The sequence below is a fragment of the Gadus macrocephalus genome, chromosome 13 (assembly GCF_031168955.1).
Source record: "Gadus macrocephalus chromosome 13, ASM3116895v1".
NCBI lineage: Eukaryota > Metazoa > Chordata > Actinopteri > Gadiformes > Gadidae > Gadus > Gadus macrocephalus.
The window spans coordinates 14,187,618-14,209,889 of record NC_082394.1 but is presented as its reverse complement, the minus strand read 5'-3'; the positions used below and the strand labels follow the sequence as shown (position 1 = coordinate 14,209,889).

Sequence of the window (22,272 nt, the reverse complement as noted above, 5' to 3'; positions counted from 1 at the left end):
TTGGTCGGATACAAGAAGTGGTGAGGGATGGCGTTGGGCCTTGTTTCCTGTTTTGTTGTATATGGTATATAGTGCAGATATTTTACTGCAGAAAACTTGTAAGTGCAATAGGATGAAGCTTTCAGACCAAAAGTGTGTTCCTACAGTGGCCAGTCCAATTTTTTTTGGTTGATTTGAAACCAGCCACCTTTACAGACACTTTTTGATAGATTTCTACTGTTGGCCAAGTGCGTGTTTGCCAATTATTAACTTACAGATTACAGTCTCCAGCAATATTATTGGGCAAAACAAATATGACGAAAAAGAAAGGGAAATTCCCGGTTCACCTAGATTTGAGCTCATCAACCTCTATCTATCGAATGCCTTATTTGTGACACTATTGAAGGATGCAATACCTATGCAAAATGACTTGTCAGTAAAAGTTAGATTGATTTACTTCGAAGGCTCATGGAAGATCATATACACAGACCAGAGTTTTGCTGAGAGGTGTGTTTGGGACGTGTCCGCCAATCCGTTTGGCAGAGAATCTGTGGTGGAGGTTGTGTTACTGGGAAGGGGTCAACGGATAAATGCGTTGCTTAATAGATACTGTGACTTGGGTCCGGTTTTCTTTTCGTAGAAAAGGTTTTCTACTGTAATAGCGACAAGCATTCTCAAGGGCTCTTAGGCTATCAAGACAATCAAATAAATAGTCCAATATGGAAGCAGCATCCACAGTGTTTCCTATAGCTGTAGGTGTGAAGGTGTGTGTAGAGGGAGCTTGGGTTTGGGCATGAAGCAAAAAGTGTAAGGCCCAATGCGCCTGCGAAAAATGCCTAGTTGCTTATTCCACAGTTATAATTTTTTTACACCATCAATCAAAGGAGTCTTGTTTGCGTGGCACTCAGAGGGGGGTCGCTTCTCTCTGCGCCGCTAACAGAAATTAAAGCCTGGCTGATTGCCGCCGGACAAAGTCAAACTCACACTTTTTGTTTATGTGTGCATACGTTTTGGGTTGGTGTGTGTGTGTCTCTTGACAGCTTGTAAATGTTAAAAGTGGTGCCTTGGAGAGTAACTGCAGTGGCATCCCACACACCTTCCCACTCCCACTCCAGCCAGACTGGCGAGGTGATACATTCCATGGGCTGTGTGCAAATCTCCCTCGAGGCTGAGGTGTACTGCGTGTGTTGGCGGACATGTCATGAGGGTCTCGTTTTTAAATAATCATGCTCCAAAAACAGAGCCATCTACCTGTGCTATCGCCACTTCCGCTCTTGCTGGTGTGTGTGTGTGTGTGTGTGTGTGTGTGTGTGTGTGTGTGTGTGTGTGTGTGTGTGTGTGTGTGTGTGTGTGTGTGTGTGTGTGTGTGTGTGTGTGTGTGTGTGTGTGTGTGTGTGCAGCCCTGCCAACTGCACCTTGGCTTGTCATCTCAGATTCTCACTGGTCCTGTGTTCTCAGCCTCCCGCTGTCCTCCTTCTCCTCCAGTCCGCCCACTGAGCTGCTTCCACTTTAGAGACCAGCATCTCGGAATACCAGTTCAGATAATTTTCATCTTCGTCCATTCATAGTTTTACTGCACGTCAGGATTGAGGTCATGCCATGCGATGTAAGGACGTTTGTCAAATTTGTCCTTATTTTTGGTAGATTAAGATGCATTAATGACATTTATCCATCACATGGGCATCTTAACATAAAATTTACATTAGAAAAGGAACATAATAGAGAAGAAATGTGTAGAAGAAATTCAATTTACCTTATTTTGTAAATTTGCACTGAATTCTCATGCCCCTTTCTTTGGAAAAAATATGCGAATATGGCAAAATGGCAGTTTAAAGTGGGGGCTTTGACAGCGAGCTCTGAACCATGACCCCTTGTCGACCCGTCCTAAAGACGACCTAACCCTGGCCCCAACGCTGGTGAACGTTGCTCCACCGTAGCTCATCATACCTCGCCTTAAGCGTCTCATTAGCTGCTTTTGAGCAACCTGCTGACTCCCTGACTCTGCTAATTCCCCTCTCACAGCAGAGGTTTTAGACATCAAAGGTGTTTCTTTTCGCAGTATGGTGTTGGTAGAAAGACTTCCTTCCAGGTCTCTTACCTCGAGTGACTCGAGTGACTCATGACAATTCTCAGTACTAGGGGTGTGAACGGTTACAAAATATTGTAAGCGGTTACACGACCCCTTTCTTTTCGTGTACACGGTTAACCGTTTTTTTATTTTTATTATTATTATTATTTTTTAAGTGGACCGCAGTCGCACTATACGACCAATGGAGGGTAGAGTTTAGATCGAAAATCAAGCTTTTGGCCGTGATATTATATATACAAATATTATATTATATACTATTATATTATATATAGAGCTCTGGGAGTCGGCAACATTGACTTTCTCCTCCGTGCTGCAGTTCACCCCGGACTGCACTGCACTGAATTTGACGGTTGAACGCTGATTGGCTGTTACGTTACACATGTGACTCTGTGGCCACGCTGTTGAACGCTGATTGGCTGTCATCACGCGTCATCACGTGAAATTTGCGTCAAAGTTCAAATTCTGGTGAACGCGCTCGCCTGTGCACGGCAAAAGTGTGGCGTGACAAATCAAAACTTGTCGCCGGTTTTCTCTCGCGAAAAATTTGCCCGATACGCGTCTCTGCGTTCACTTTGTATGGGATCTTGTCGCCCCGTCGCGTTTGGTGTGAACGTACGGTTGAGGCCGAACTGGAACCGTGAACTTACACGTTACATGACGTAGCCTAATGCCCGGTGTTCAGTTACCCAACATTTATCGCGTGCATTTATTAGCTCCTTAATGTTGTCCAAGTTGAACATTTGTAGCTTTATTAATCGCTAAATAAATAGTATGTGTTAACTTATTTTTGATTTAAATTTTTTTTTTTTTGGTTTTCGTTTACTGATTTTTCCTAAACGGTTATGATTTACTAACCGGTTACACGTGTACCCGGTCACACCCCTACTCAGTACCAATGTGTGGTTGTGTGTGTGTGTGATTGTCTGCTCGGTGCGTCTCATTTTTAGTTAGGCATTGCAATGGTAAGAGGTGGAATGAGGTGATAAGTCTGGGTTGGAGGAGGCCGCCCTTAGGGGGCATTGATTTATGAACAAGGTGTCTTGGTTTGATCCTTTTTAACCACTCCCTCCTGTGTGTCAACCTGTGCTTGTTTCTCTGTGTGCGTGCCCGTGTGTGTGTACGTGTTTGTTTGTGTGTGTGTGTGCTGCGATGCATCAAGTGGCCCTGTCTTGTCCCCCCACGCCCCCCCCCCATCCCTTCCTCTGACCCCAGCTGTGAGGAGCGCTGCCCTGACGTGGCCTGTCCCTTCGGCTCACTCTGAACGTTTGACACGGCGCACGTCGAGGTCAGTCCGACCTCCTTCCCCCCTCCGCCCCCGGGTGCTCCTTCTGCTGAGGCACAGGGAGCCGGCAAGAGGGAGAAGAGGATGAAGACGGCGATGGTGGGGGGCGGGGGGCGGGGGGCGGGGGGGTGGGGGAGCTGTTAACGCCTCCGCCGCTGTCCCGGTGGTTTAAATCATCTGTGTTCGTTAGCAGACCCCTACCTTTGCAGAGTGTGTGTCCGCTCGCATGCGTAGGTTGCTCCTCCTACACATGATCGGAGCACACGCACAGGTCTATACATGCATACACACACTCGCACACACACACACACTCGCACAAACACACACACTCGCACAAACACACAGAGCTTGTGCTGAGGCTGGATTAGAAGTGCTCTGTGGGGGTAGCAGGTAGATGCTGGGCAGCACTTTGCCAGGACCCCTGCAGTGAGCTCTGTCTGACTCACTTTGCTGTACTGCTGTTTACACCCACCGACCCCCTTTCGCTTGCACACCTGACTTCCATCTATAGACTCCGCATCCCTGGCGCACTCACTGTACTGTGTAACACACACACACACACACACGCACACGCGCACACACACGCACACGCGCACACACACGCACGCGCGCACACACACGCACGCGCGCGCATTCACACGCTCACACACAACGCTGACATGTTTAACCGTAATTAGTGGGAGTTTTATGTCGTCAACATGTCATAGCGTTGGTGGCTCCCGTTTACAGGCAGGGTGCGTACGGGAGAACGGCGCTCTCCCTCCCATCCAGCCGAAAGTCACTGTCTGATGTCTGCTGTGTTTCTCCTCATCCTCACCCTGCTGCCAGCTGCCGCACTCATCATTGTTGAAACGGCTCTTGGTTTGCTGCGCTTCACCTCTCCTGCCATCAAGGGCCCCCCATTAATAGAGGGAGAGAGAGAGGGAGAGAGAGAGAGAGAGAGAGAGAGAGAATGAATTGTCGTGACACAATGCAGGCTGTAGCCCCTTCACGAAACATGAGGGAAGGGGCCTGGGAGGGAGGGAGGGAGTTCATTAAAAAGTAAAGTTCTAATGCAGCCACAGGGCCAGGGCTGCTGGACGCTATAAATGATTCAGGGGCCCACTAGAGGGCCCGTAATGGACACAGCCACATCTTTCCCCCCGCGTGAGGGCCATACTTCAATCTGCAGCGAGACATCAGCAACTGCTGTGTGGAACGCAAACACACAGGGCAGAACCACACACACACACACACACACACACACACACACACACACACACACACACACACACACACACACACACACACACACACACACACACACACACACACTATATATACACAAACACTCTAGCCTGTGACAGGGAAAAAAAATGTTTCTCTCCGGTTTTAAGCACTTATGGGGTAAATGTCATTTTAGAACTTCCATCCCTTTCACCTCTCTCTCTCCCTCTCCCTCTCTCTCTTGTAACACTTTCCTGGTAAGACATGTCTGGCGGTTTTAAAAGCCGCTCGGGCCCCACTAAAACGAGGGCTTCGAAACACTTTGTCCCCTATACACTATGCACGATCCCATTACTCCCAGGCCCACATTGATTTATTTACTTGCTCTCGCGTCTGACTTACCAGCCAGCGCGAGGTGGCGGGCGGGCGGGGTGGTGGTGGTGGTGGTGGTGGTGGGTGGAGGAGAGAGAAACTTGTGCAGCGGGACCCCGGGCAGGCAGCTGGTCGGGCTGAGGATGCAGCTGACAGCACTAAGGCTATGCTTAGCGGGCTGTCAGTGCACCGGCTGTATTTATTCTGCATGCAGCCGGGCCTTGGGTCGGCCTAGACTTGCCTCCGCAGACTGGGTATTGAATGACCGCAGCAGAGGGTGCTCTAGATGCGATGCCGGTCCGCACAGCCTTCATGTGCCCCGCGTGACCCTGGTGGGCTCCACACACTCCCAGTGTACTCAAAGGAATACCGGGCTCCTTGGAGATATTAGTTCTCTAATTCTATTTGGTTTCTGTGCACAGTGATTCATCGCAGATTCCACGGGGGGACTTGGTATTTTGATTTTGATTTGTATAAAAATTATGACGTTCAATTATTCATGTTTGTTGTATTGGATATTTGTTGATTGTTGTGGATCCAAACGGTTTGGACCAGAACATTGAGGTAAGCCTACTCCCCAGCACGTATCAGTTTTTAACACCTGAGCCAAGACGGCATAAGTAATGAGTTGAAAATTTATACTTGCAGCCAAAGGGACGTACTGTGAATACTGTGAGACATGCCATGGTCATCTAGGGGTCTCACTCAAGGATGCCTACAGGGGTAGATGTCAGGTTCGAACCCAGATCCTATCAGCTGTTAGACAACCAACAGTGAGACTATCTTGCCTAAGATAGGCAGTATTCACACTTAAAAAATTAAATGAGGCCGTTCCCCAACAACTTTGGGCTAAAGTATTTTCTCACCATTCCTTATTTTTGGTTCTGTATGCAACTTTTCTTTCTTCCCATTCTGGCAGGCGCCTCGATTTGACGAGATGGGAACCGCTTCTACCACACCAGCCTTGCTGTTTTTGTAAGGACATTAGTTTGGGAGGGGTAGCGGTGATGGAAGGCGGTGGGGGGGGGGGGGGCAGGGCAGGTGTAGGGTTCAACAACAAGACTGACAGCTCTAGGAGGCTGTCATTACTGTCTCTGCTGAGGTATTATTGTCTCTAGTGTTGTGCAAGCAGCCACTCCTGTATGTGCTCGGGGGTCCGTCTCTGTCTCTCTCTCTCTTTTTCTCTCTCTCTCTCTCTCTCTCTCTCTCTCTCTCTCTCTACCTCTCTACCTCTCTACCTCTCTCTCTCTCTCTACCTCTCTACCTCTCTCTCTCTCTACCTCTCTCTCTCTCTACCTCTCTACCTCTCTACCTCTCTACCTCTCTACCTCTCTACCTCTCTCTCTCTACCTCTCTACCTCTCTACCTCTTTACCTCTCTCTCTCCGTCTACCTCTCACCACTCTCTCACACATACACGCATAACGTGCACCATCACCGCACATGCTACTCATCTCACGTATCCATTCAACTCATGGGAGGATCCTGAAGCTTTTTTTGTAGTGTGGCCATCTGTCAATGGCACTCCACCTCGGTGAAGTAGTGGAACGCGTGCATTTGGCGGCCCCCAGTATATACCAAGGTCCCCTGGACGACTTCCAGCTGGTTGTGAGGGCCCTGGCTGTGGTCGGTTAACCCAGGGCTGTGAGCTTTTTATGTTCAGTCAGCCGGCCCACTTGAAACCCCTCCCCGTCAGACAGATGGATGAGCCTCCCCGTCTAGCATCGACAACGAGGCTGCTAACGCTGTAATGAGTTAACTTCCAGAATGATTTGCATAATTTATTTCCTGCCTCCTCAGGAGCCTGCTGGAGCATTAATTAATATTAGGGCCGGGTATCAGCAGTCGTCCCACTCTGGGATTCCTCCTGGCTCATACTTCTGGCACCCGTGGAATTCGATATGTTGTGCAACCAGCGTGCCTTTAGTTGGAGGGATATTTTCGGGCGGGGAATATTCTTTCTAGTTTTCTCCTTTTGTTCGTTTTTTCCTTTCTTTGCACAATCAATGTGCTGTTTCAATGTGCACGTGTCAAATCAAAGTCATTGGTTGGTTGACTCAAATCAAATCAAAGTCATTGGTTGGTTGACTCAAATCAAATCAAAGTCATTGGTTCACAAGCTGAGGTTTTTTTTTCAGTGGAGAGCTCCTCGACCTTGATGTAAATAATAGGATTGACAGCCTGATTTGACATCCAGCTCAGCTTTGTCTTCATCGCCATGCAACCTTGTTCAACATTACTTAACGTTGCTCTCTTTCTCTGTCCCCCCCCCCTCCTCCCCCTCCCTTACAGAACTCAATACGGCACAATCTGTCATTGAACAAGTGTTTTCTCAAAGTGCCTCGCTCCAAAGATGACCCAGGGAAGGTGAGTTGACGGCTCTATTCTTTCTGATTCTATGAATTCCAACTGCTGACATTCAGGATTCTGAGAAATTATCATTTTTGGGGTGGAGGGAGGGAGGGAGGGAGGGAGGGAGGGAGTGGGTGTTGAATTGCTAGAATCCACAGTTCTGACGTTGCCTTGGGCCACTATCCACGATTGCGAAACGTTCTTGTACTGTATGCTCTGTGGCGAGGAAAAAACCCATAGTGTTAACTTTGAGTGTTTGCCAGGTTTCAGTCTGGAAATGCATGGTATGCTGATAATCTATTTTGAACCTTTCCGACCCTGCAGAATTGCAGGGCTTTGCATGCAAAAACCACTACTTATCTACACCCGCGTTGACAGTTGATGGCTTTTGGGGTTGGTTTTGATTTTATTTGACTAAATAAGTTTTACTTTTATTAAATAAGATGATACAACTAAAAAGCTAAATCTTGCTGTTGAAACCATAATGGAAGTTTGTCATATAAAGCAGTGTACTACACGCACCAGTTAAGTCATATCAACTAATTAAGCTACAATTTATGTTGCTGAAACTTCCAAAAGCTACCAACTTAATTTCCGTAATGCGACCCAGTTTCATGTAAAACGTGTAATAACCGCAGGACAGAGATGTGATTTAATTGCGTTGTGCAAGCTTGTGCAAAGTCTTCACGTCATCGGCATCAGTCTTGTTGGTGAACAAGAACAACAACGTATATTACATTACAACATTCAACTCTGGCACACTATATGTTGTTGTGTTACATTGTTACACCATGTCTGATACAGACAATAGAAACATAACATTCTTTAGTCGTTAATGTTGCAAAAAACATTTTCAGTCTGCAATCTGCAGCCATCCAACCGCCTGGGTTTCATAATACTGTTGCTTCTGCTCCACACCATCTTGTGTACTCGCTATTGTTAAGTCACTTGTTCAACTTTTTTCTGTTTTATGGTCGTACATTGAGTCTCAAGCCATCCGTGAGCTAATGCCATCTACAGCATCGTGTTGCGTTTCCTATTCTCCTATAGCACAACAAGCTGTCGGTGTCTTTCAACAGTATTTCTCTAATGGCAATAATGACAATGTAACAATTGAGTGGGGTCCATTGGGGAACCATGCAGCATTCCTTTAGATTGTGGTGCAGGCGCTCACGCCCACTCACGCAATGCAGCCGGGGGGCCGGGGCTGTATTTATTAAATTGTTAATGGTAAATGTTGTATGGTAACATGCTTTAACTTAGTAATAATAACATTCTTATTAATAGTATTGGTATATACTATTTACATAGTATTTTTTTCTTCTTCTGGTGATCTGGCATGCGGTATAGTGCATGTGTGCTTTCCTCTGCAAACTCTTGAATAGCGCTAGTGCTGCAGTGTCACCTAACAACAACGTCACCTATATGTTTGAATGGTGGAGGAGCAGGGTGCAGGCCAGGGTGGCTCCACTATTGCAAAGTTGAGGGAGAATCCTGTATGATGCATGCATTTAAATTAAAAAACACAAATATTATTCTATACTAATACAATTACGGTATTTAAAAATAATATGAATTCAGCGTAAGACAAGACTTCATAAAGAAACCTTGAGTGTGTGATTGCAGGGCTGTAAGCTCTCCAGCGGCAGCGCTGCACCACTGCTGCATTTAGGAGAAACAATGTATTGACTATTGACTATTTCTTAGAGAGCAACGAGCTCGGCGTCCGTGGCAGAGTTCTCCGGTGGTTCTTGGTGCTCTGTTATCTTGCGGCTACTTTCAGTCTATTAACCTTTTTTTTTTTTTTGCATTGTGGTTTAGGTGCGCATAGGTCGCAGCATACGCTGCACTGTGGCCCAACCTACAGAATTTCATACCAATGTCAGAGAGAACCTTGTGCAAGCTCAGGAACCCGTGCAAATAATCACGTACACACACACACACACACACACACACACACACACACACACACACACACACACACACACACACACACACACACACACACACACACACACACACACACACACACACACAGCGCGCGCTCTTGAAGACAGGCGGAGGCATGAGGCGCTACGTGTTGTAGAGGATGGGGACTGAATGCTAATTTCATGTTTTGCTGTAATCCTCTGATATTGACACTCCTGGGAGCTGCTCCATTAAATACAAAATAATCTATTGCTGTATGGATCCCATTCCAAATGCAGGGCCAACACGCGTGCATCCTTAATGTTTAATTTTGAATTTTCCTCACTCCCCCCCCCCCCCACCCGTACCCCCGAAGACAACTTCAAAGAGACGCTAGCCACTCTTGATATGTTGCATCAATATTGAAATATGGCAGGAATACGAGAACTGCTGGCTGGATGAGATAGGAGATGCGTGTGTCTCCCCCTCTCTCGCGCGCCGCCTCGCTTCCCCTCCGAGATGGTGTGAGCGATGGTGATTGGTGTTGTACGACAACACACCTCGTGCCTGGGAGGTGAAGAGAGTAAGAGTAGTCGTAACACCCTCCTCCGCGCGTACTTTGACTGAGTCTCCACCGGCACAGATCCTGGAGGAGGATAACAGCGCTCTAACCAGCGGTGGGTTCGCGCCATGTGTGCAAACAGAAAATGGGGAAGCGACCTTACCGACCGGAATCCACGCAGGCCTAACGGACTGGCGGCAGCGTATGAAAATGAGCTCAGTCATCAACTGCGGCCGCAGCCGATAAAGCGAGTTATCGAGGCCCATTGTTTAAACATCCGTCACGACGCCGGGCGCCTTTGTTTCATGCGGGGCCAGAGATGATTGCGGTTTGCCCTGGTGATGCACTCCGAGGACAAACTGCGTTATGCAGCTGTACATATATATATATATAAATAAAATTGGTGAATAATTTAGCAACTCTTTATATTGGTTTTGTTTATTTATTTATTTCTACTTGCAGGTCCCCAGAGGGCACTGCGGGGAAATGTAGAACCCTCCCTCCCTCCCTCCCTCCCTCCCTTCCTCCCGCCCTCCTCCCAAGGGACTGAATTTAAGGATTTTTTTTTTCTCCCTAATTAAAAAGAAACGCCACCCGGCCCTGCTTTTATTTATTTATTAATTTATTAATTTATTTATGTGTCTATTTTATTTATTTATTTCTTCACGTCTGCGCGACTCGTAAGTCTCTGTCTATGTATCCTAATGGAGACCTAATTGAATCGGTTAACCCTGGCGGTTCCGTGTCAGGACAGATGCCGGGATCGCGCCGGTGTGGCCGGCTTAACCTTCCCGTCGTCCTTGTTGGCGGCACGTGTGTTTGTCCACCGTTGAAAGCCTCTTGGCAGACGCACAAGGAACCTAATGAGTTTTTTCCCTCTTTTTTGTGTGTGTGTGTGGGTGTGGGTGTGTGTGGGTGGGTGGGTGCGCGCGTTGTGTTGTTGTTTTTTTACCGTGCATTTTCTCAGTAGCCTAGATCATTACGAGAAGCCTCTTCATCTTTGCTTGATTGCGTTGTGAATAATTCTTCCCCCCGAGGAAAATGTTAATTGACCCCGAAGCCTTGGAAATATTAAAAGTTGTAATTTGGCCCCCTGAAGAATATAGGCCAGCCTGTAGGTTTTCTTTTTAACAAGCAGAGCCGGGAGTAGCTAAGGAAGAGGTTTGAGGAGAAGCGTATTGTTGGCGTTAACAAGAGTGGGCCTTGGTGTATTCATTGTAAGACATTCTTTATGTACATCTAGTGCTATGGCCTCTACTGTTGTTCAGACCATCTCTGGATGAAAACATCAATTATTCTCTATGCTAAGGAAGTCATTTTAGAGGTCCCGACTCCCAACCTCACTCACTCCAGACAATTGAGATTTTATCGGGCTTCATATGAAATATTAAAAATAAAATTTCAAACTTGTACTGCCTCAGGGTGAAGATTTCATTTTTATTTTTTTTTACAACTGTAAGCCGTGTTGCTCTTTCGCTCCGGGGGAAGAGCACCATTGAAAAATAAATTAAATGGGGCCGAATGAAGAGATAAATAATGCAGCTTGTGTATGTGGAATGCGAGCGCCAACCCTAGAGCCCGCCTCAACTCTTCTCCACTTGATTAGCTCAGACCTGAGAAGAAAGCAGCGCGAGCACTGGCAACATGCAGGGCCCGAGGGCCGGCGGGGGCCGGGGTCGATGCGTCGGTCAGGGAACGGAGGACGGAGACGGGCGGTGGATGAGATGGAGGAGGAGGAGGAGGAGGAGGAGGAGGAGGCTGGCGTTGGAAAGAATGAGACCAAAAGGTTATTTCAGGAGCATTAGAAGAGAGGATTGGAGTTTAAAGAGAAACCAGGAGGTGAGGACGAGGAGAAGGGTTGAGGAAGAGAAGAGGGCGATTGTGGAAGATGAGAGATTGAGGGAGAGGAAGTAGAGGTTTAGCAGGAGTTGGGAGTTGAGGAGAAGGAGGAGAATGTAGTTTAGGAGGCGATGACAGGAGTGAAAGAAGTGTCAGGGGCTGAGGTTGACAGGTGCTGGCAGAGGCAAATGGTGATTGCCTTTACGACTGACAACACTTTATCCACGCGCCGAGCTGAGGAAGTTGAGCTGCAGAAAAGAGCTTACCAACTCACCCACCACCGGCGGCTTCCGTCTCTGCTGCTGCACTTACATCAAGAGAGCCGCCGCAGAGGAGGACACACACACACACACACACACACCCCCCCCCCCCCCTGCATGTAGTGTACAGGTGCACATTTACACACACGCATGCACGCACAAATATTCATAAATGCATCCTCACACATGCACGCACTCACACCCTCACCGACATACGCACACACATGCCCGCACACAGACACTCGCATACAATGACATTCTTCTGGTTAGAAGGCTTGAATCCACAGAAATGGAAGTGAAATCTTTGTGCGTCGAGTGTGGGCTCTGGGTTGTGTTACTGAATCTTTTTTCATTACTTTTTTTATTTTTTCTGCGCTCGACGCAAAGTGTCTGCTTGTGTCACGTCCTGCGGTTACGGTTCTCCTGAGCTTAGACACTTGAGTGCAGCAGTCCCCTAACATCCCAGAGATGCTAAAGCTTTTGTCTGAAGCTCGGTAATGAAGCTATTGTGTGTGTCTCTCTCTGTCCTTGTTCTGCAGGGCTCCTACTGGGCCATTGACACCAACCCAAAGGAGGACGCGCTGCCCACTCGGCCAAAGAAGAGGCCTCGTTCAGGAGAAAGGGTGGGTCCACCGAGATGCACACAGCATGGATACCTTGGACTGGCTCTCTATGTACCTGTACCGTCGCTCTCTTCAGCCCTGTCCCTCGTCTTTTCCCTTTTTTGCTTGTTCGAGCTTGTTTTTTGTGTATCACTATCTGTGTCTCTTGTCTGTCCCTCCTTCTTTTTCAGTTTTACAGTCACTCTTTCACTCTCGCTCTCTCTTACTCAATCTTTGACTCACCCACTCTCGCTCTCGCTCTCATTCTCTCTCATTCTCGCTCGCTCAAATTGTCTCTCCCTCTCTGTTTTACTCTTTCACACACACACACACACACACACACACACACACACACACACACACACACACACACACACACACACACACACACACACACACACACACACACACACACACACACACACACACACACACACACACACAGTTCTGCTCTTGTTATTCGTCATGCCTGCCATATGTGGACACACACTGAGGCGCACAGTGGGAGCTGCTGCCGGCTGCATGCGTCTGGGCTGCATCTCCACCCAGCTCCAGTAGCCCCGTCATGAAGTGGGCTCCTTATTAATAAACTATGCCCCAGGCAGCCATTACATACATTGCATACTGCACTCGTTTTTTTTTAACAAACATCAATTAATGCAGAGCCGTGTGCACGCCAGTTACTTTGGAGCCCGAGCCTTTGTCTTTAATTATGGATGAGTCTCTTTCAGCTGTGCTGGTTTAGTGAGCAGCTCAGATTGACCTGGCCCTGAGGCTTCCCAATGCGCGCACACGCACACACACACACTCCCATACACACCCATGCACACCCTTCTCCCCCATCAGTGCGGCTGAGAGACACTGACGTAAGTGTGTTCATGTACTCACACACACATGGAATCACTCTCATTAATCCACATGCTAACATGCATAGTTACACCACGTAGGACCGCTACACGTGTACCCGCCCACACACACTTATCTATCCAACACCCGGTATCATCGTCACTGCACCACACGAGCACACAACCACAGACAGACAGACACACAACTCTCGTCATTCTAAAAAAATAGAAAGGCGGTCACAGAACCACCCACAAGACCATGTGTCTGTGGGTCTGGGTTATGAGCGTTGTGCGAATATATAAAAAAACAATTAAGAGGGAAAGTGAAAGGTATGGGTTGTGACTTCCATTCATGTCGTGCCTGTATGCCGCCCCAGTGCCAGCATCTAGCCTGTCAGCCTGCTCCTCTGATGCAGCAGCAGCCTGTTGTTCATTTAGGGCTCAACAGAACAAGATGGCACCCCGCGAGAGGTGTGAGCTTGTGTTTTCACTGTGACACGTACGCAGTCTACACCCCCCCCCCACACACACACACACACACACACACACCCCCCCTGATGCATGCCGTCTGCCGACAAGGTATTCCATTAGGGCGAAATGGAGAGTTTTGTGAAATCTCATTTATGTTTATCATGAATTAAAAATGGTATTGTTGGCAGCAAATCCTCTTACAGTAAGCAGTTTTGGGAGACAGGCACGGATGAGTTATTCCCCCCCCCCCCCCCCCCCCCCTCGAAAGAGCACCTGAGCTGCTGAAAGGGGGGTGTGTGTGTGTGTGTGTGTGTGTGTGAGTGATAGAAAAAAGGGGTTGCTCTTCTTGGTGAACAATGCCTCAAATGTGACCTATATAAAGGTGTATCCATTGTCACTTATAATTTATTCATCTGCATAAATATTCTGTCGATGGATAGGCATCACGCACACACTTCCTCATGCACACACACACCACATTTCTGCCTGCGGTGGGATCACCTGTATTTGATCGTTGAATAATGGCAAGTCTTTTTTTGTGTCTCTCCCTAATACCCTCCCCCCACTGCTCCTCCTCCTCTCCCTCTCCCTCTTCCCTCTGCAGGCTTCCACGCCGTACAGCCTGGAGTCAGAGTCTTTAGGGATGGAGTGTATGATCTCTGGAAGTGCCTCTCCAACGCTGGCAATCAACACTGTGACTAACAAGGTAGCTCTCTCTCCGTCTCACTCTCCTCTCTCTCCCTCTCCATAGCCAGCGATCCGGCATTCCGCCAGCACACACCTGGCTACACCGTTGCACCTTGACCCCGCCCACTTCTCCTACCACCCACAGCACTGCATCCCTTAGACACCAGCTCTTCAGAGTCGGGGACGCACACACATACCCACACACATATACACACACACACACACGCATACATTACACACTCGTATCCACATACTCAAAGGCGGATATGCCTAAAGCTTTACTGCAGCACAGCCCACACTGAAATCGCGCATATCTGCACTGCAGCAGTCTCTCTCTGGCTACGAGTGATTTTTATCATTTTTTGGTTTCTTATGCTATGTTTAGTTCCAAAAGTGTAGTCAGTGCCGATGCCTGGCCTCTTTCGCGTGCTGATAGCTTACCTTAAACGCACACGCGCAGTTCTTCGACAAACTAAACCAGAATGGGTAGAAGCGACACGCTCCTCCGCTCGCGCCCGCTGTTCACGGAGGCTGAGAGCGGGGCGCTGCGGATACATCTGCTGTCGGGGAGCGTTTGTGTCTGTGTGTGTGTGTGTGTGTGTGTGTGTGTGTGTGTGTGTGTGTGTGTGTGTGTGTGTTTCCAACACATGCTCCATGCTACAGCAATGTGGCCGTGTTGACTCTGAAACCTGATATTAGCTCGATAGCAGGCCAGAAGAGGATATTGGAGTCAAAGAATATCCCCAATGCAAAGGTCCAATAACAAAGACCGTATCACACAGCCATCGGATATCTTTGAAGCCGACTGTAAGCAAAAATGTTCGGCTCCTCGCTAAACTCTGTGAGCAGACCACGTCCATGCCATGCGGCGGACTGGAGTGTTTCGCCGCTCTGCAGTGGCTTGTTACCTGCATCTTGACACTGACACATTTGAACGACACATCCACGGTGATTAAAAAGGCTGCGGTGCATCGCTACCTCTTTGCATATATAAATGGCGGAGCGGAGAAGCTGCAGATGCCGATTTGGCTGTTGTTGGTTCGAAGTGTGCGGCTCTCTCTGAAATTCAAATAGGCTTCTTAACCCCAGGCCCTCGTCCTCTGGGCTCAGACAGGGCAGCTCTCTCTGGAGGCCCGTTTAACCAACAACAACAACAACAGAAAGAGTAGCTTCCTTTTCATTTCATTTCATTTTGGTGATTAACCCGATGAGGGGGAGTCGGTGGGGAAATCTGGGTGTTGATGGAAAGATGTGATTTGCACATGTGTGTGCGTGCATGTGGTTCGCTAAGCCATGATTGTACTCAAGTAGTGGGACTGATGTAAAGGAATGATACTGTTTTTCTCATTCTTTTTTTATTTGTGTGTGTGGGTGCACGCGGGTGTGTGCCTCTGCACACACGCTAGCTTTGTCTGAGTGACAGCTCTGAGCTTGTAGAGCATGTCGGAAGACGCAGTCGGGTGACGGGGAACCAATCGGGACAGAGGCGCGCGTTCGTTCACATGCAAAGTCACTTACCACGGCTGCTGCCCTTGCTCTGTGAGATGGAGGGAGTTTGGTGAAGCGCACGCCAGACACAACAACGGCAGCCACCATTACAAACTGTAGAGTCAGAGGAGCAGCAGAGAGGAGATTAAGCCTCTGGAACTGTCAGTTTAAATCCCGTTCAAATCGCGCGTGCGTTTGTGTGTGCGTTTGAGTGTGCGTTTGTGTGTGCGTGTGTGTGTGTGTGTGTGCGTGTCTGTGTGTGATACAGCTGACCCGTCTTTTTTTTGTGTGCTGTTTATTAGTACCAAAATCTGCTGCCGTGGCAAAAGCGAGCGAGAGACAAAGCAGAGTGTGTGGGGGGAGGGGGCTGCTCTGAGACCCCCAGACTCCACGAGGAGCGCTTGTTTCTCACCGTCTTACACTGTAAACACGCTGCCAGGCCACGCCTCTTTCTGCACAGCCTGCCTTGCCAAGCCACAGGAATTCCCTCTCTCTCTCTCTCTGGCTCGCTCTCTCTTTCTGTTTTCTTCTCTTTGCACCCCCCCTTATCCACCTCCTCCTTTCTCTTCCCGTTCCCTTCTCCACCCACCCTCGCTTCATTTCCCGCCTTCCAGATCGACCAATGGCATAGGGCGTCAAGGAGGAATGCCGAAGCAACATGCCAGCAATATAGTTTTTATTGGTCCGACAGGGGAGTAGGGGTGTGTGTGTGTGTGTGTGTGTGTGTGTGTGTTTGTATTCATGGGGGGGAAGGGGGGGGGGTCTAGTTTAACATTGACTGTTGGACATTCCTCCAAGACTTTTCACTTCCCTTTGTAGGCATTTTTTTCTTTTCTCTTTTATTTCCTTTTTTTTTTCTTTATGTCCCAGAAAGCCTTGTTCTTTGCCCCCCCTCCTCCTCCTATTCCTCCTCCCTCCCTCCGCTTAATGGGAATGGCTGAGATGAAAGTCCTGGCACTGGAGTGCGATGATGAAGGGAGAAGGGGATTGTTGTTAAGTGTGTTTGCTCAGAACCCCCCTACACACAAGCGCACGCACACACCTCCCTTTGCCTCGTCCCCCCCTCTCTCTTCCCTCTCTCTTCCCTCTCTCTGTGTCCCACGGGTTGGTGAGGGGCTCTCGTGCTGAACACTGGCTGGTATTGTTGCAGACACCTGGGCCAATCCTGCTTTGATTTCATAATCCACGTAGTCTCCTGCTCCAGATTAGGCCGTCGTGTTAAAGGCACCTCTGGCTCCTTAACTTGAGTCTCTGCTAAGCGAAGCAGCAAGAGCGCTAACGCCAAAGACGTTATTACCAAGAGAGAATCTTCTTCTTCGTGTGTGTGTGTCTGTGGTCATGTCTATGTTGGTTTGTGCACAGCTTGCAAGGGTGAGAAGAATGCTAGATAGGCTGCTAGCTAACGGCAGACACGATATCAGCATTTGCTTATGCTGCTTTTTGTGTGTGTTTGTGCACGCCTGTGTACATGTGTGTGGGTTGGTTTGTGTGCGCATTGTGCAAATGTGAGTGGGCACCAGCTTGGCTTCGTGCGCATGCAAATCTGCTTATGTCGACGTTAGTGTGTGTGTATGTGTTTGTGTGTGCATGTGTCATAAATTGGCACCGGCCTATCTGTGCATGTGGGTGAGATGCGACTGGGATTTCATCTGTGACTGTGCAAGCTCAAGTGGGCGTCTCCTCTCTGGGGGCCCTGGCGGGCGCGGGGGGTGGGGGGGGGCCTTTTGTGTGGGGGTGTGTGTGTGTGTGTGTGTGTGTGTATCTGTGCGTGTGTGTGAGAACCACAGCACTGAGGTTTTTCCCAATCATCACACAGTGTATGGATATGAAGAGGCAAAAATAGATTGTGGTGAGAGGCTGTTCAAGACTGAGGCTTCTTTCATGACTCTGCTACACATTTTTGTTAATATTTCGGCAGCACGCTGGTTTTGATTAGCTTGGTAGGGCTGCTTTGTCGCTCTCCACGAGCGCAGGCTAAGCCCTGCTTCTTAGTTTCTCATCGGGTCGTTCTGGCTCGGTGCTGGTAACCCGGTGAAGCCCACACTGAGTGAAGAAGGACTGGAGTCGACTAATGAGCTGCTCTTGAACCCCCCCAATATTCCTCCTCTTCCTCCTCCTCCTCCTCCTCCCAAATGTTCCTTTAATCATAAGCACACTCCCATATTCCACCTCCTCCACTTGGCTGCTGGGTTCGTGACGCTGCACATTCTGCAGCCAGCCAGCGTGATCAGTCCGTAGGCTGCCAGCCCGCTCTTTGTCTGCCCGTTCTGGTAATTATTATTATTAGGCTTTTATAAAAGGCACACGGTCATGAACCTTGAGGATGTCGACACTGATGCGGTTTGCGTCTATTCCTGTCGCTTCTTGTTACATGTTTGACGTCGTCTTAAAGGAAAATAGATACAACTACATAGTGTTCTTATTCCATGTGGATGACATTGTGCTCATCGTACAGAGTGTCCGTTGTGCTCTATCCTCCCTCATCATTTGCCCCTAATAACGATCCACTGACTTTATTTTGGATGGGAGGCGAGGTGGGGGGGGGGCGGGGGGGCGGGGGGGGGGGGGAGGGGTGTGGGGTGTGGGGTGTGGGGGGAGGGGTGTGGGGTGTGGGGTGTGGGGGGGGGTATTCGGGGAAGCGGTAGGGGAGTAAACTTTCGAGAAGGGATAATTAAGATTGTCGTTTTGAAGTGCCTCGGCTGGTTTCATAGCTCGGCGGAAAGGTCAGCGGCTCTGTAGCGCCGGAGACCTTTGTTAGCTGTCCCAAGCCGGTTTGCGCTCGGTGAGCAGATGTGTCTGACACTGCCGGTGCCGTGACCTTTGGTGCTATGGATGTCCCACCCTCACCAACCTAAACAACCCAGCCACCCGTCCATCCACTCTCACCCATCTGCTCAACTCCCCCTACAGCCGCTCACACGCTCAGTGCGAGCCCCTGGTTGACTATGTTGGTGTTGACTGCCTTGACTGAAAATTACAGCCTGGGAAATAAGGAAACCTGGAGGAAATGTATATGTTTTGCTTTAACAAGTTGTTACATGCACTGCCAACACAATTACAGTGTGTGCCTGTGACACCGGCGCACACACACACACACACACACACACACACACACACACACACACACACACACACACACACACACACACACACACACACACACACACACACACACACACACACACACACACACACAAATAAACCATCAAATGGTAAATTACACCGTTTACTGTTACATTCCAAACAACTTCCTCTCTCTAACCCCTGCTTTCTGAAGAATGCTAATGCACTGGTAGCCTGGTTAGGCATGGCCAACCCGTGTTTGTCGCTTGCATACTGTCTGTCCAGGCATGCACACACGTTTCCGAACAGAACTAATGTATGGTGGAACTGTATTCCAGGTGGCGTTGTACAACACGGACCAGGAGGGAAGCGACAGTCCGCGGAGCAGCCTTAACAACAGCCTGTCGGATCAGAGTCTGGCGTCCGTTAATCTCAACAGCGTGGGCAGCGTGCACAGCTACACGCCGGTAAGACAGCGGACGGCGTTCATTTACCTGTGTTTAACCTTCATTTAGCTTTATATCTAACATCTTTTCCGAATGTTTAATGGTAAATAGACGGCATTTATGAATGCACTTTGGAGCCTTTGGCCACTCAAAGCACTTTACAATGAGTGCCCCACATTTCCCCCAGTCACACACGTATTCATACACCGACGGCGTTGTCAACAATGCAAGAGAGCCAGCAGCCTTGCATGCCAGCTCGTCGAGAGCATTTGGAGCTCGTCGTCTTGCTTCTTGACGCTTGGATAGGATGACTCTGGGAATCTAACCGACAACCTTCCAGTTGCCAGCAAACCTTTACGACGAAAATGACAACATACAGCAACACGCGACACCACATAAGCAACCTTCTTGTACACATCGAATCATTGAATCAGGCAGAGAAGAAGAAGCCGCAAGACCTGCGGGGTCAGACGTTGCCTTGACCTGCATGAGTTTTATTCACAGCTCTCGGCGTTGATTAAATAGTGTGTCGAGAGTGACAAGCTCCTGCTGTCGCTTCTTGTTTTGAAGCACATTTCGTGACGAGGACACTGCTGCATTCTGACATTTTATTTTTCTCTATAGCGGCGTTCAATCTCTCTTTTTAAAGTGCGACGCCTCTGTAACAACAACACAGAACTAATAGACAACGTGGAACTCAGCACATACCATATCACATTTTTTCAATGTTATTAACACACGGCTACGATACGTTCATATCGTCTGGTCCATTCAATAAGTATCCTAGTTTCAGTCAAAGTCTGCTTGTAATGCACTGCAAAAAAACAATATAAGAAAGGCTGTCCATATCTGAAAATAGTTATGTAATGCGTCATTATTTTCTGCTCTGACCGTGGTCGGGAACACATTTCCTATCGCCGTCTCTTGTCTCCTTACATTTGCCAGCTCATGGTTCAGGTTCAACCCGAGCCGCACAAAGGCCTCTAAATGAACGTTGGGATGAGCCAGCGTACGGCCAGACTCCGGTCCACGCCGGCACGCCAGCCGCGCTCATCAAACACGGCCGCTCCAGCGCACCACCCTCTGTTTCATGTGATCAGAAAGGCACCCGACAGGGGGGGGGGGGGCTACATAGGAGTCCGCCACCGCCTGGCAGCGGCCCGGTGCTCAGGCAGGACCTGTCTGCGTCTGTGTGTGTGCAACATCAAGAAAGGACTGGGTTAAAGGAAAGAGGGGCAGGGAGCGTGGGGAGCATGGGGGGCCAAGGGCAGGCATGCACGCTCCTTGGAAGCCAGACAAAGAAGCTGCTGCCTCTGATGTCCTCCCACCAGAGATGCCCCCGCTTTGGTGTGGTCCACCCGCATCCGAGAGGAGCTCCTCGCTGCAGGCGCCGGGCATCGATCGCCCCGACCTGATGGATGTGCTCGCTCTGTCTCTCCGTCTCTCTCCGTCAGCCTCCCTCTGTTGCTCTCGCTCCGTCTTTCAGCAGAGGCAGTCTCTCTCTCTCTCTCTCTCTCTCTCTCTCTCTCTCTCTCTCTCTCTCTCTCTCTCTCTCTCTCTCTCTCTCTCTCTCTCTCTCTCTCTCTCTCTCTCTCTCTCGCGCCTGCTGTCGCTTTATCCCTCTGTCTCTCTATGTCTCTCTTTGTCTTTCAGCAGAGACAGCCTAGCTGTCTTTCTCTCCCTCCCTCCCTCCTCTCTCTTTCTCTCTTTGTCTTTCAGCAGAGACAGGCTAGCTGTCTTTCTCTCCCTCCCTCTTTCTCTCTCTTTGTCTTTCAGCAGAGACAGGCTAGCTGTCTTTCTCTCCCTTCCTTCTCTCTCTCTTTCTCTCTATCTTTCTTTCAGCAGAGGCAGGCTTTCTGCCTCGAACACTCGCTCACCCCAGACACTCCTGCATTGTTATATCCCTCTTCACTCTGCCAAGCGAGACTGAGAGCCACACACTTCGACAGCATACCCACATCTACTTGCTTGGGAAAATGGAATGATTGGGGAGGGGGGGGGGGGGGGGGGGGGGGGTAGGAAACAAAAAGAAAAATATCTGAGTGTATCAGAGTGCCCGGCCAGTCTCACTACGCCAGGACCTTGGAAGAAGACCTCGTCTGGTCTCGGCTTGTGCAGCATCGCAGAGCGTCGCTCTTCCTGCTGTGAACCGGCTAGACCTCACTAATTGCTGGAGGCTAGGCCTACCAATCTCTGGCCCTCTCTCACAGCAGGGGGGCCGGAGCGGGTTATTGACCACCCACACAATAAATGGCCCCACCAAAAAAAAAAAAAACGTGCTTATGAGTACAAGGCCTTGCTATTGATTTGGTTTCAAATATATTTTCGCTCTCGCACCTGAGTATCGGCTTTGTGTCTAATTGAGTCGCTCGCTCCCCTTTCTCTCTGGGGCTGGGTGAGCCAAATGGGGTCTGTTGGTCCAACCCCACTCCCCTCTCTGAAGAGTGCCTGAGAGCTCTGTAGAAGTCGATGAACCGTCAAACTGAAAGCATTGGTCCAAACCTCGGTCAAACCACTTGAATGGATCGTTGTCGACTTGAGAGAGTGTGTCTTGGATTAGAATCATCTTAACGCTTTAAGAGCTCCTTATCCCCATTGTCAATGAATCGGTTGGTCTTTTAATTTATTATTCATTCTATGTTTACAATTAATAATGGAGTCCATGTGTGTGTCTGATGAACAACCAAGAAGAACTGTGAAACTACTAGACGCAACCATATATTTGCTTAAATTAAGCAATTGCTTTTAATTGATCAATGACTAAATCAATGATTCGGCTATCAACATTCGGCTATCAGTCCATCGTCCAGTGATCGTTTCAC

The 22,272-nt window shown here is 48.9% G+C and overlaps 1 protein-coding gene across 1 annotated transcript in view; it reads left to right on the top strand.

Moving 5' to 3' along the window:
• The window catches only part of foxj3 (forkhead box J3), a 73,666-nt gene that overhangs the window by 40,491 nt on the left and 10,903 nt on the right, over positions 1–22,272 (top strand). The window contains 4 exon segments of the mRNA XM_060070199.1: positions 7,220–7,294; positions 12,388–12,471; positions 14,371–14,472; positions 19,343–19,471. Of these exon segments, the coding sequence (XP_059926182.1) occupies positions 7,220–7,294; positions 12,388–12,471; positions 14,371–14,472; positions 19,343–19,471 (390 nt within the window).